The 12,089-nt window shown below is 45.6% G+C and overlaps 2 protein-coding genes across 2 annotated transcripts; both read left to right on the top strand.

Annotated features, from left to right (window-relative positions):
- Window positions 1-486: 486 nt before the first annotated feature.
- On the top strand, window positions 487-4,600 carry PHALS_14048 (3-oxoacid-transferase; the record flags this gene model as incomplete). The annotated part of the gene is made up of 8 exons (XM_024729782.1): window positions 487-686; window positions 1,223-1,711; window positions 2,691-2,927; window positions 2,984-3,128; window positions 3,192-3,368; window positions 3,427-3,697; window positions 3,775-3,869; window positions 3,929-4,600. The coding sequence occupies 8 exons, from the start codon at window positions 487-489 to the stop codon at window positions 4,598-4,600; spliced, it is 2,286 nt and encodes a 761-aa protein (XP_024580125.1).
- A 1,230-nt stretch (window positions 4,601-5,830) lies between these two features.
- On the top strand, window positions 5,831-6,134 carry PHALS_14047 (uncharacterized protein; the record flags this gene model as incomplete). Its single annotated transcript, XM_024729781.1, has 2 exons — window positions 5,831-5,936; window positions 6,010-6,134. 2 exons carry the CDS (start codon window positions 5,831-5,833, stop codon window positions 6,132-6,134), a joined length of 231 nt encoding a protein of 76 aa, XP_024580124.1.
- Window positions 6,135-12,089: the final 5,955 nt, after the last annotated feature.

Here is a 12,089-nt window from a genome sequence, read left to right as displayed (position 1 = left end):
CTCGATCGCGACCACCTGTCATTACGCGCATTCTCTATTCGCCGTCCGAACCATCCTAAATTTTCCGAAATATGCTAACTTTTCAATTTCAAACCAAAAAATATTTTTACGATATCAGTACTAAGATCATTTTTATTACGTTGTAAGGATAAAGCTCTTTTTATTTTGTTTGCACATATAAAAACCTCTAGACAATATACAAAAGCAAGGCATCTTGTGCGCCTACGACGAAAGTGATGGTGCTGATTTTTAAAAATTTTCCTTAGCTAAAGTCGAATAGAATGCGCATGAGCCGCGCTTCAGTCTCAATTTGAAGAAAAGCACATAAAAGTTTGTTACACAAGTCAACCAATGTATATGACAGCTAGTGACCATCCATACATAGCGTCTATTTTTAACAACTTAAGAACAAGAATATAAACTGAACGGATAACGTAAGCAGGTACTTTAAAAATAATTGAAGCTTAAACATAAACTTCCAGCACGATGACGACCACGGGCAATCCTAAGGGGGTTGATTATATCTCAAAACAAGCCAATTTGACCGCTCAAATAGAGGGTGAACGCCAAGCTGCCAAAAAATGGTGGGACGAGTACGGATTGTGCTACTTGGAAAACGCCCAACCCGAAGAGTTTACCTACGACTCTCGAATTCAGGCTCTGAGAAAAAAACTGGAAGATCCTAAGTAAGTGCCACTAGATATTGTTTGCAATTCGCACGCGAATCATGTGCATTTGTCGTAAGATATCAAAATGCAACGCTGCATACTGCCAATACTGAATACGGATGTAGACCGCCTTTTAAGGAATATAGGACGAAGATCTGAGCTGGTTACAATTCGGTATTGAAATATTTATTTTGTCCAAATATTTACATAGCCCCGAACAATGCTTACCAACATTTTTGTCCTTATTAGATGTGATAAATCCAACCTGCGCGGCACAAAGATACTTGAAGGATGCGTGTCCTAGAACTGACTTGGAATAGAGTTATTTGCTCTTTTTTAAGCTGAAAATATCATTGTTGAGAAAATTTGCATCAATATTTAAGTAGCTCAGTATTACTTTGTATAATATTGTAGCTTTTGAGGAAAGTATGAAAAGAGGCGATCTAAGTACGAATTTTTGTCACCAACGTTCTCCACACAACCGCTTTACAAAGTAAAACCTCTTCTTTCATGGGCCGTCGCTCCACCTCCCCACGCCGGAGTCGTAGCCGCAGCCCACGTCGCCCACGACCGCGTAGCCGTAGTGGTAGTCGTGATGGTCGTGTATCATCTCCACATAAGCGCAATCGATCACACTCGCGAGAAAATCGGGTCCATGCTCGCTCTCGTTCCCGTTCGCGCGACCGCCGAAAAGACCACAACCGACATGAACGCTCGCGCTCGATTGGACGTGGTCGCACCGAACCAATAAGCCTATTAGTGCGCAATCTTTCGACTGAAACATCACAAGACGAGCTACGTCGCGCCTTCTCTCGAAATGCCGGTGATATTCTGGATGTGTATATTCCAAAGGATTATCACACAAACCGCCCGCGAGGCTTTGCTTTCATCGAATTTGCGGACGCACGCGTCGGCCGTGATGTAAAAATTGAAATGGATCGTACGCAACTGAATGGCCGCGAAATTGCCGTTCTTTTTGCAAAGCAGCACCGCAAGAGTCCACAAGAGATGCGTCGCATTCTTAACCAGTCGCATGGTGGCTCGTACGTAAAATATTATGACACATTCATATGTAGCAGGGTTCACTCACGTTAAGTTTTTCGTCAGGCTCAGGCGTTCACCTCGACGACGCTCCAAATCGCGATCGCGCTCTCTCAAAAGGTGATCTTTTTTTGTGAATGCATCTTAAGTGTTTAGTACTGACGATTGTAAGTGGCTATTGATGCGGTGCGTCGTCATTAAAACTTAAGAAGCGCGAGTCCAACGAAACAAGTGTCGGCTTCTCCGCGTTCTTCGCCATCTCCACGTCGTGAACCTTACTCGTATAAGCATTAAGGTATTCATTGAGTCACTTTAGATGATTTTTATTTTGATTTCTTCTGTCATCTGCTTAATTTTAATTACTTGTAGTTGAGTGAGGCAGTGCGACGGATACTGAGGTAAAATGGATGTCGTCAAGTATGTGTCTTATGTTTTAATGGAGCGGCGCGAATTGTGTAGTAAGCTGGAATCGAGATAGTGATGAGTCACCACGTGCAAGCGAAATTTATCATAAGAGCATAGATTTGGTAGATTGAAGCCGTGAGACTGCAAAAGAGACATAAAGTCGAAGAAATGAGACGGACAGGAAAAAGTGGAATCAGGGAGTCATCTTGCCTTTTTAACTCGATCAAGAACACTTCATGACGATACTTGCGTAGAGATAAATTACCAAGTTTTCAAGATAGCAGATGATGATGCAAAGTAACACGTTTCATGACCTTCACACTCTACTGAGACCTAAGGTACGTAAATTCAAGAGGTATAATGGGAAAGAAGAAGCGTGTTTTTACTATCGCGAAAACTGCACTTATTTACTCGTGCATCATGCTTGAAAGTAAGATGAGTAGTTTTGGTCAAAAGTGCCGAGACCAATTATTGCGTAGACAGATTTTGAAAAATTGTAAGCGAAGTTACCGTGTAATAATTTTCTAAGATAGAATACTAGAAATACATGAAGTGATAGAGAACATAACGAAATAGAAAATCCAGCTTTCGTAAGCGTGATGATGAGATGCACAAGTGCATTGAAGTTGCAACAGCAACATCATTTTGCATTGCGCACCGCGAGGCGCAAGTTACAATCGTTATTATGCTGCGTGTGACAGCCTACAACCGCGCACAATTCGTGCGTGTACTTGGCGCGCGCCATTTCACCCAAGGCAAAGTCTTCGCTGATGCGGACGTCGCTGTGAAGGACATTCGATCCGGATCTAAACTGTCAGTTTTGCACTGCAATCTATCGCTAAATTCTTTTTTGACTTGACTTCTGGCAGCATCGTAGGTGGCTTTGGCCTCTGTGGTATCCCTGAGAACTGTATTCAGGCGCTGGTGAAAAATGGAGCCAAGGACTTGACATGTGTGTCGAACAACGCTGGAGTAGATGACTTTGGCTTAGGACTGCTACTACAGTCTCGTCAGGTTTGAAAAGAATAATGCTGAAGTTGCACAGTAAGTTGCTGACTGTTGGTAACTTGATTTTAGATAAAGCGGATGATTTCGTCTTATGTCGGGGAAAACGCGCTGTTTGAAAAGCTTTATCTTACAGGAGAATTGGAGGTTGAGCTCACACCCCAAGGGACACTTGCAGAGCGTATTCGAGCTGGTGGGTCTGGTATTCCGGCCTTCTTCACTCCAACGGCGTATGGCACAATCATTCAGGTAGAGAAAATCTGTGAGTAGTTGGCAAATTAGCTCTTACTAGTCGTGATGATGTCAGGAAGGAGGTTTTGCCATAAAGCTAAAGCCTGATGGGTCGATTGATATTCCTAGTACACCACGAGAAGTTCGTGAGTTCAATGGCCGGAAATACGTGATGGAAGAAGGAATTACGGGAGATTTTGCGCTCGTTAAAGCATGGAAAGGAGATACCGAGGGAAATCTTGTATTTCGTGGCACTGCTGGCAATTTTAATATGGATGCAGCTAAGGCTGGACGGATTACGATTGCTGAAGTGGAGGAATTGGTGCAGCCTGGCGATATCCACCCTGGTAATAAGAAATATTCGATTCTAGTTATGCTATGGATTTGCAATTGCTCTTACCAAGTACAATCTTTGCTTTGGTAGATGAAGTTCATTTGCCAAGTATTTACGTACAGCGTATTTTCAAGGCGACTAAGACTGAAAAACGTATTGAGAGGCTCACTCTTGCCCAAGCCAAGGTAACCTATATTTGGTTTGACACAAAACCAAATAAACTCACAAACTTTTTATTTGTCAGGATTCGCCGTACAGGATCTCTGCAGATCGAGAGCGCATCATTCGTCGTGCAGCAATGGAGCTAAAAGACGGAATGTATGTAAATTTGGGGATTGGTTTGCCAACATTGGCGTCCAACTATGTGCCAGATGGAGTGAAGGTGGTCTTACAGAGTGAAAACGGACTTCTGGGCATGGGTCCGTATCCAAACGATGGTGAACAAGACCCGGACTTGATCAACGCTGGCAAGGAAACTGTGACATTTCTTCCTGGTTCGTCGACATTTTCTTCATCCGAATCGTTCGCCATGATTCGTGGTGGTCACGTGCACCTGACAATTCTCGGTGCCCTTCAGGTTGCAGAGAACGGTGATTTGGCTAATTGGATCATTCCTGGGAAAATGGTGAAAGGTATGGGAGGCGCAATGGATCTTGTAGGCAGTGGAAATCGTGTGGTAGTCACGATGGAGCATAACGCAAAAGATGGAGCGAAAAAGATTCTCAAAAACTGTTCCCTTCCGCTCACAGGCAAGAGTGTAGTGAACACCATAATTACAGAGTTGGGCGTTTTTGACGTGGTGCCAGGGAAAGGACTGGAGTTAGTCGAGATCGCGTCGACGACTACGTTGGAGGAGATTCGCAATCGAACAGAGGCTTCCTTCACAATTTCTAGTACCTTGAAGTCGATGGAGTAACGGGTGTAGGTGAGGTGACGTTGTGACAATCGTAATCTCCCATTCAGGTATTGTGTAGAGCAATGTACATTTAAAAAATACGATACTTCTAACAATTTGACGACCTTAAACAGCAACACTAATTTGTTTCATTGACGTAATATGAACTTAGACCACCCCATCAATTGGGTGCACTCCGCTTAATCGCAGATATTGCTAAAATTGCTTAGTTTTCCCTTTTTAGATGCCACGCTGTGATTAGTGCGGTAGCGTCCGATAAATTACAAAGGTTAGAGGAGGTTGGCATGAACAAAATCAACGATATATTGAATAATCTACCTTCTGACCTTCTTTATGAGCAACACTGCGTCAGATGTTGTTCCTACTTCGACGATATTACTGCTACTTCTAGTTTAGCTACACAAGTATTCTGAGATGGCTTGCATTGAAAGAACTTTCGTCTCCAATCCCACATTACTCGAAAGCTGTAAAATTGAAGTCCGGGCAACAGCAGTAGCGCAACGGATTTGATGCTATCGGAGCCCCTCGTTATTCTGGCCGAGTCACCGCTCGTCGTTAAAGTAGAGAATGTCCTCTTTTGATTTTGAATCTATGCATCTGGACAAAACTGGTCTGCAAACTGGGCACTTAATCTGATTTACTAACTTTTGTCCCTTATTGCAAAATTCACCTAGTGTTTTTCTTGTGATCAGTCCACACAAAACTTTAAGGACTCGAATAAGCAATATTTCTAAATACATAATCAAGCTTTGCCACCCATGTCGACAAGATAATCGGAAGCTAGCGCTCTACTGGATTTTCGAATTGTAGTTGCCATGTTTTTTGCGTACACTTCCGAAACTACCGCTGTCTTTGTAGTAATTTGTTATTTTAGTTGACACGCTGTCTCTTGGACGTCATCTTCTAAAGCCGTAGCACATGATCCGCGTGCCTTCGCAATGGCTTCTGAGCCAAAGCTCACGCTGGCTACATTCGAGCGAGAGGCAAACTTCGAGAGCACTGGCTTACGCCACCCATTTCTAAAGACAGATACACGTCGGTCTCGTCACCAGTACAAATCCCCAAGTAGGAGCTAGCATTCTGAATCACACACAATGTTTGTGACGTCATATGAGAAACTACATATGCATTTGGGAACACCATACTGCAATCTTATAATATTAATTCCCACACTGCATACAGAAGGTACCTTCATGTAATGGCTAAGTGACCCAAACGACATTCCCAGCCATGGTCATGCTATTTGAAGAAGCGATATTAACGAGCTTCTTGATGCAGGTCACAACGTACGGTACGTTGACGATCGTTACAATCGAATACGCGCAAACTTTCTCGAGTAAGAGCTGCCCACAAGAGAGCCGACAAAACGCCATTTTGTGTGACGGAAGACTACTTCATACTGTACTCAGCAAGCTTTAAGCAGGCCGTGACCATGCTTTTACCCAGTATTTTACTTCAAAGTGGTGACCGGCACAACGAATCTGGATTGACAGACACTTCATTTACAATTACTGGAATGTTGGCGTTTTACTGAGCGTCAGCATACTGTGATCAAAGGTGGCTGAAAAGTGATAGAGACAGTAGTGAAACCCACTTATACTGACTTCGGTCTTTCCAATCATTCTTCTTGTCCAAAAAAATTATTGATGATGCAAATCCCAATGCTATACCACTTCCTGAACTCTTCCAAAAAATGTTGCCACGACTGCATCTCGCTATGGTGAGACACATCAAACTCCTTATCACGTTCACTCTTCCTCAGAAGCTAAACCAGACTCGATTTGTTCTCTGCAGCTTCCGCGCGTTTTTGTCTACATTCGAATCGCTTTAACAAAAAATTATCGCTTACTATCGAAATCCTTGCTATCTCTAAAGAAATAAATGATGTCATGTGGTATCTATCTTTCAATTAGTACACTTTTTTTAGTGAAAAAGAAAACCTGTGCCAAATATCCTAATCGTTGGCTCTCAATCACTTTGTCGATTCGAGTGGGTGTAATAAATTCGAGATGCGGCATGGAGCAAAACCCGACAGATAGTCAAGGGCCCAAGATAACAAGACGTATGGAACACTACGCCCATCTTCAGAACTGCCACTACTGGCAACAGCTTCAGTGTACCCAGAAAATACAGTCGAAGTGTTTGTCGCTGACTATAATGGCGTCGCTTTACCAGTAAGAGGTACCAGTCGGTAGAAATCTGGCGAATTCGACGAATGCGGCCCAACTTAGAAAAAGGAATTTTTCTCGGCTTTGAATATTCGAACTTGCGGATGATTTATGCTGTGACGGCGGCTAATGCAACTAGATGGACGGCCGACGAACCACTCCGATTGAAGTACAAGGTAAGAACAAGCATCTTTCTGTGTAACGAAGAAGTTGGCATCGCTTGTAGTGTCGATCGAGAGACGATTCATGTTAAGTCTTGAAAATAATGCAGATATCATGCTGTAGAAATAGTGTCAAAAATTCAAACAAAGTACAACAGATGGGCTGGAGCCCTTATTGTTGGTGCTGCAAATTCTGGCTACACAATGAGGACAAAGTATAGTGACCATGAAAGCAATAGTGACCGCAGAGATAGTGATATGGTGTGGTAGTAATTATCAAATAATAATAAGTAGTTGGTGTTTTAAGAGCAGTCATGTTGATACTTATGTACACTTCCAGTTTGTTATGTTACTTGATAGATGTTAACGCGTCTTCATCGTGGCGATCAAAGATGCAACTAAATTATTGCATGCCTGCTGCGTGTTTGACCAACTAAGCGTTAGAGGCGACCTTTTCGTAAAAAAAAGAGACCTAGTGATATCAGCGCGATCCAGTATTGCCATCATGCAAGTTGAGGGTGTAGGTGCTCATTGCTCTGCTAGTATGTGCAAAATTTTACCTGCCCACATGTGGTTTGCTCTGCATCTGCGTGTTATGTCAACTGTGTAGCAATAGCTATACTCGGACTAGTCGACATGCGCATGATAATATTTGTCGCGTGCGAGAGAAAAAGACACGCTCGTGGAGCCTAATATCTTACACTATCCTGCACCAGACGACCGCACTGAAGACGCGCTCAATTTCATTCGAATTTGTTGTACATGTCGTCGTCAGAATTGTCTAAAACAGGTATCGCGAAAGTGTCGGACGGGTCAGTGGTACCATCGGTCGTCAAATATTTGGTTCAACAATGAAGCTTGGCAAAGCACGAGTCGTACAATTGCAATCGCCATTATTGGAAAGGCACGAATTCTTACTTCAAACTTCTTTAGCGGCTCAAGCGTCGACGTCATATGTTACAATCATGGTCGTATTGGACGTGCCAACCTTCTGATTGTTGTTGAGAGGTTTCTCGTCGTGCGAATTTGCAACCAAGTAACGTTGAAGTGGTCATTCCATTGTGTAGAATAATACGAACGTTTTCTGTACCTAACTGTTCTAAATAAAATCGTATACGATAATTCTTGGTACCCCATCCATCATTCGAGCTTTGATGGACCGTTTAGTAGGGAGACGTTCTACAAAACCTGGCTCGTTGACTTTCTTCGTTGCTGTTGCAGTGCTGCTTTGTGGCTGTGAAAGCCTCTTTGATGCTTTACTCTAAAATACTTTGATCAAAGCCCGTAGATTCTGCAAGTCGCTTGCACTGGAAGTAAATAAAGCAAGAACCTGACCACATATATAACGGGGTTACACGCGCCCTTCTAAGAAAGTGCAGGTCGCACAATCTTGTGCGACCATACATAGGTGTGTGATACACAGTTAGAGTAATCACACAGTGGTGTGGCTACTTCGTAACAAGAAGCCACGTCGTAGCAGGATTGCCGATAGTAATGCATATTACTATACTAATAAGGAAACCAAAGGTTCTAGATAATGGCGGCTCTGCTGCAATAAACAATAAAATATAGTTTTGATTTTGAACAGAAGTGTTCGTTTGCCTTGGTTAAGGTGATAGTACTTGGAGGTAGCAGATTGCGATCCGCTACACTCGTACTGGTTCTTGGAAAGAACGTAAGGTCGGTGACTTTAGCATTCGTAGTCAATCTGCACCTGAGTCGTTACGACTGATCCTCTGTGAGGATGAAAGAATACTCCTATTTGTTCCAGGGTATACCGGACAGGTTTAATAAGCACCTTGTTGCGAAAGGACCCGAGACCATAAGCGCGCACCTAGATGCGTTTTCAAGTCAAGAAATTGCTGTGCTAGAGCACTTACAGCATTTGCTGTCAGCGTCGACTGAGTCTATAACGCCAACGTCGACGACGGATGAATCCTTCCGACCCAGCCGCTCATGGTGAGCGTTAAGACCTTTGAGGGTAAGGATGGAGAGAATTCCCTTCTCTGGGTAAGAGAGTCCGAGATGGCGATGGCATCCGCCATGCTTCAAAACGAGCAACAGCGCGTGGCGCTAGCTATTCCAAGCTCGGAGGCCGAGCGATAATGTGCACCAACGCCCGGTGCTTCAGGTTCTACTCCTGGAAGCAGCAGAAGCGTCAGCTTCTGCGAGTGCTCTCGCCGCCTAATGAGGCATATCGCGTGAGATCACGTTTTCTTGCTGCCCGACAGGGCAAGAAAGAGTTGGTGGACTTTGTCTTAGAGTTAAGAACTATCATTGCCGGGATGACAGCAGGTCTTCTCCCCAAGGCGGCCGCAGTTACCATCTTTATGGAGGCCCTCCGCACTTGCGTGACCAGAATGAAAGTCTTTCGTGTGCATCCGTCTTTTCTTGAAGAAGCGGTGAGCGTGGGATTGACGGCCAAATTCAACTACAAGTCGGCACAACTTGATTGGGATGCACACCCTCAGAGCTCGTCGAGCGGGCCTGAGCCGATGGATCTGAGGTATGTCGAGAAATGGGAGGAAAAGATCCGAGCTGCTGAGCAGCGTGTAAGCTTCCGACGGCGTTTTATCTGTGGAGACACCCGTCACCTTCGGGCTGATTGTCCCCTGCGCAAGGCGCGTATAGGTTCGTCGAACCGACGTCCTCCTTCTCACCAGTCTTATGGTTTGTCGCGGGGAAACGACGACACCCAGTAGGCGCGGGGCGACCTATTGGGTAAAAACTGAATTTTACTGGGCCTCAAAATGGTAGATGTCAGTAGCTTGGTCCATGCTCTTGAATACGGTACGTGTGTTGATGCCGGGTTTGCTGGTCGTAAAAGCGGCCACGAAGGGCTTTGAGAAGCCATGGAAAATCATTATCGATTCCGGGGCATCGGGCAATTATGCTCGTCGCTCCACGATCGAAGGAAGTTGACTGTATGTGAGGCGCTGAAAGCGCGTTGAGTGACGCCGTCACTGGTCGCCTTAGCGACGGGGACTTTTGTCACTGTGCCGAGGGTCCTTGTGGACATCGGTGTCAAGTTTTTTGACTTTGATAGCGTGGACCGCTACCTAGTCTTAGACTTGGATTCAAGATATGACCTTATCCTTGGTATGGCATGGTTGGAACACGATGAGCTATGGGTTGATTGGGAGGTCGAAGACCTTGGGCGCTTCGCTCACGTCTCCGAGTGGAGCTTTGATGAGTCATGATGTAACCTCTGCAAGGAAGCAGAAATGCTATTGGCGCGGGCATTGGACCGGAACGGTCAATGTGCTGGATATCGGAGTATCCAAGTTGATAAACACCAATGGATTTTGGACAAGGGTCCCGAGCATGGCTCGCGGGCTGAACGTGGAGTGGAACGTAGCCCACTGAGCGCTGCCCAAGTATTGGAGCAGTTGCTGCATGCCAAGAGTGGCATGGTCATCCAAGGACCGAGGCATCAAGGGCGAGACCCTTGTGATGCACGTGGAGTGGCACGTATCCCACAGAGCACTGCTCACATTACGAAGCAGTTGCTGCGAGCCAAGAATGGCATGGTCATCCAAGGACCGAGGCATCAAGGGCGAGACCCTTGTGATGCACGCGGAGTGGCACGTATCCCACAGAGCACTGCTCACATTACGAAGCAGTTGCTGCGAGCCAAGAATGGATGGTCGAACGAGGATCGAGGCATCAAGGGCGAGGTCCTTCTGATGCGCGTGGAGTGGCAGGTAATCCGCCGAACAATGCTCACATTTCGAAGCAGTTTCTACATGCCAAGACTTTGTACAGCCACCTATATTGTTCTGGAAAACATCATATTTAGAATGCCAGAATGGTGGCAGCGTTAAGCTTATCATAAGCGTGAACGATTCGCTACTTGCCGTTCGGCACACAAAACGTGGGTGTCGAATGGGGATGCTTACTCTCACGCACCATTCCTGCGGCGTTTTTCGCACGAAAAAAGGCGTCACACTGCTTTTTGGGCAGGCGCCATTGGTGTGTAACGCAGTATTTGGTTTCCTTAACCAGGTCAATCTCATGACACACACCCGCGGTTCGGAGGTAGGACCAACGGCGGTTCTTTGAAGACGACGTCTTGAAAACTCCTTTACCAAAAGATAATACGGATCCGAACGATCTTTTAAGATCGACAACCCACTTCATGATCAGCACCCTCTTTGTTTTCTCCAGGACAGCTTCATCCAGAAGCAATGACGAGTTAGTCTCCACGTTCGGTCTTACAATGACCACCTTGACTAAATTGCCTGCCTTCAAGGCTCCGCCAAATTCTTCGAAAGACACCTCGTCCAGCTCAAGAAGAGCATTCACTGCGGGAATAGCCTCGAGGATGACGTCGCTGTCTTTCTCTCCCGTCATACCATTGACAAGCGTGTATTGCGGTGCGCTATCGTCTGCGGTAGACACATCCTGGTTCAGGGTCGACGCCCTGCGTCTTGCGGATGACATACGGCTTCGCCGTCTCCTCTCTATACAGATTTCACGTCTCATCGAGACCGGTGGGAACACGCAATCGGCGTCGTCCAGTGTCCCCACTCCCTGATCCATCGGAGCCTTGATGTTATTAGCAACTTCCGACGAAGGGCTGCTACTTCCTCAGTCTTCGTCCATTAGATAACGTGCCACTCCACACGCATCAAAAGCGTTTTGCCCAGGATGCCTCGGACCTCGTCCGAACAGCGCCCTCGACTTGGTCCATGGTTATTACTAATTGCTCCTTAGAGCGAGTAATTTTCCGCTGACAGCGGTGAGTGTTTTGAGAGGGATGCTCTGGGAGTAGATGGTGATGGTCCAAGGGCTGTCAAATGCACCAGCAATATTTAATCGACTTGTGACACAATGGTTTAGGCCCCATCGGGCGTATGCACATACATACTTCGACGGCATCTTCGTTCACAGTCATACGGGGCACGAAAGGAGAGATTGGGAATACCACATCGTCCATTTAAGAGCTGTGCTCGAGTGCATGCGCACAAATAAGCTGTATGCTAAGGCCGATAAGTGCATCTTCGGCGCGGAAGAAGTTCTCTTTTAGGGTGCTTTATTGGGAGGCGTGGCCTTCGAGCGAATCTCGCTAAGGTCAAGGACATTGTAAAATGGACGGTTCCAGGGAGCCAAAAAGGACTTGCGCAAGTGGCTTGGCCTCGCCAACTACTTGCACAAGTA

The sequence above is a fragment of the Plasmopara halstedii genome, assembly GCF_900000015.1.
Source record: "Plasmopara halstedii genome assembly, contig: Scaffold_816, whole genome shotgun sequence".
In the NCBI taxonomy this organism is placed as follows: Eukaryota; Oomycota; class Peronosporomycetes; order Peronosporales; family Peronosporaceae; genus Plasmopara; species Plasmopara halstedii.
The sequence above is the reverse complement of the archived record's forward strand: the minus strand, read 5'-3'. Positions and strand labels throughout refer to the sequence as shown.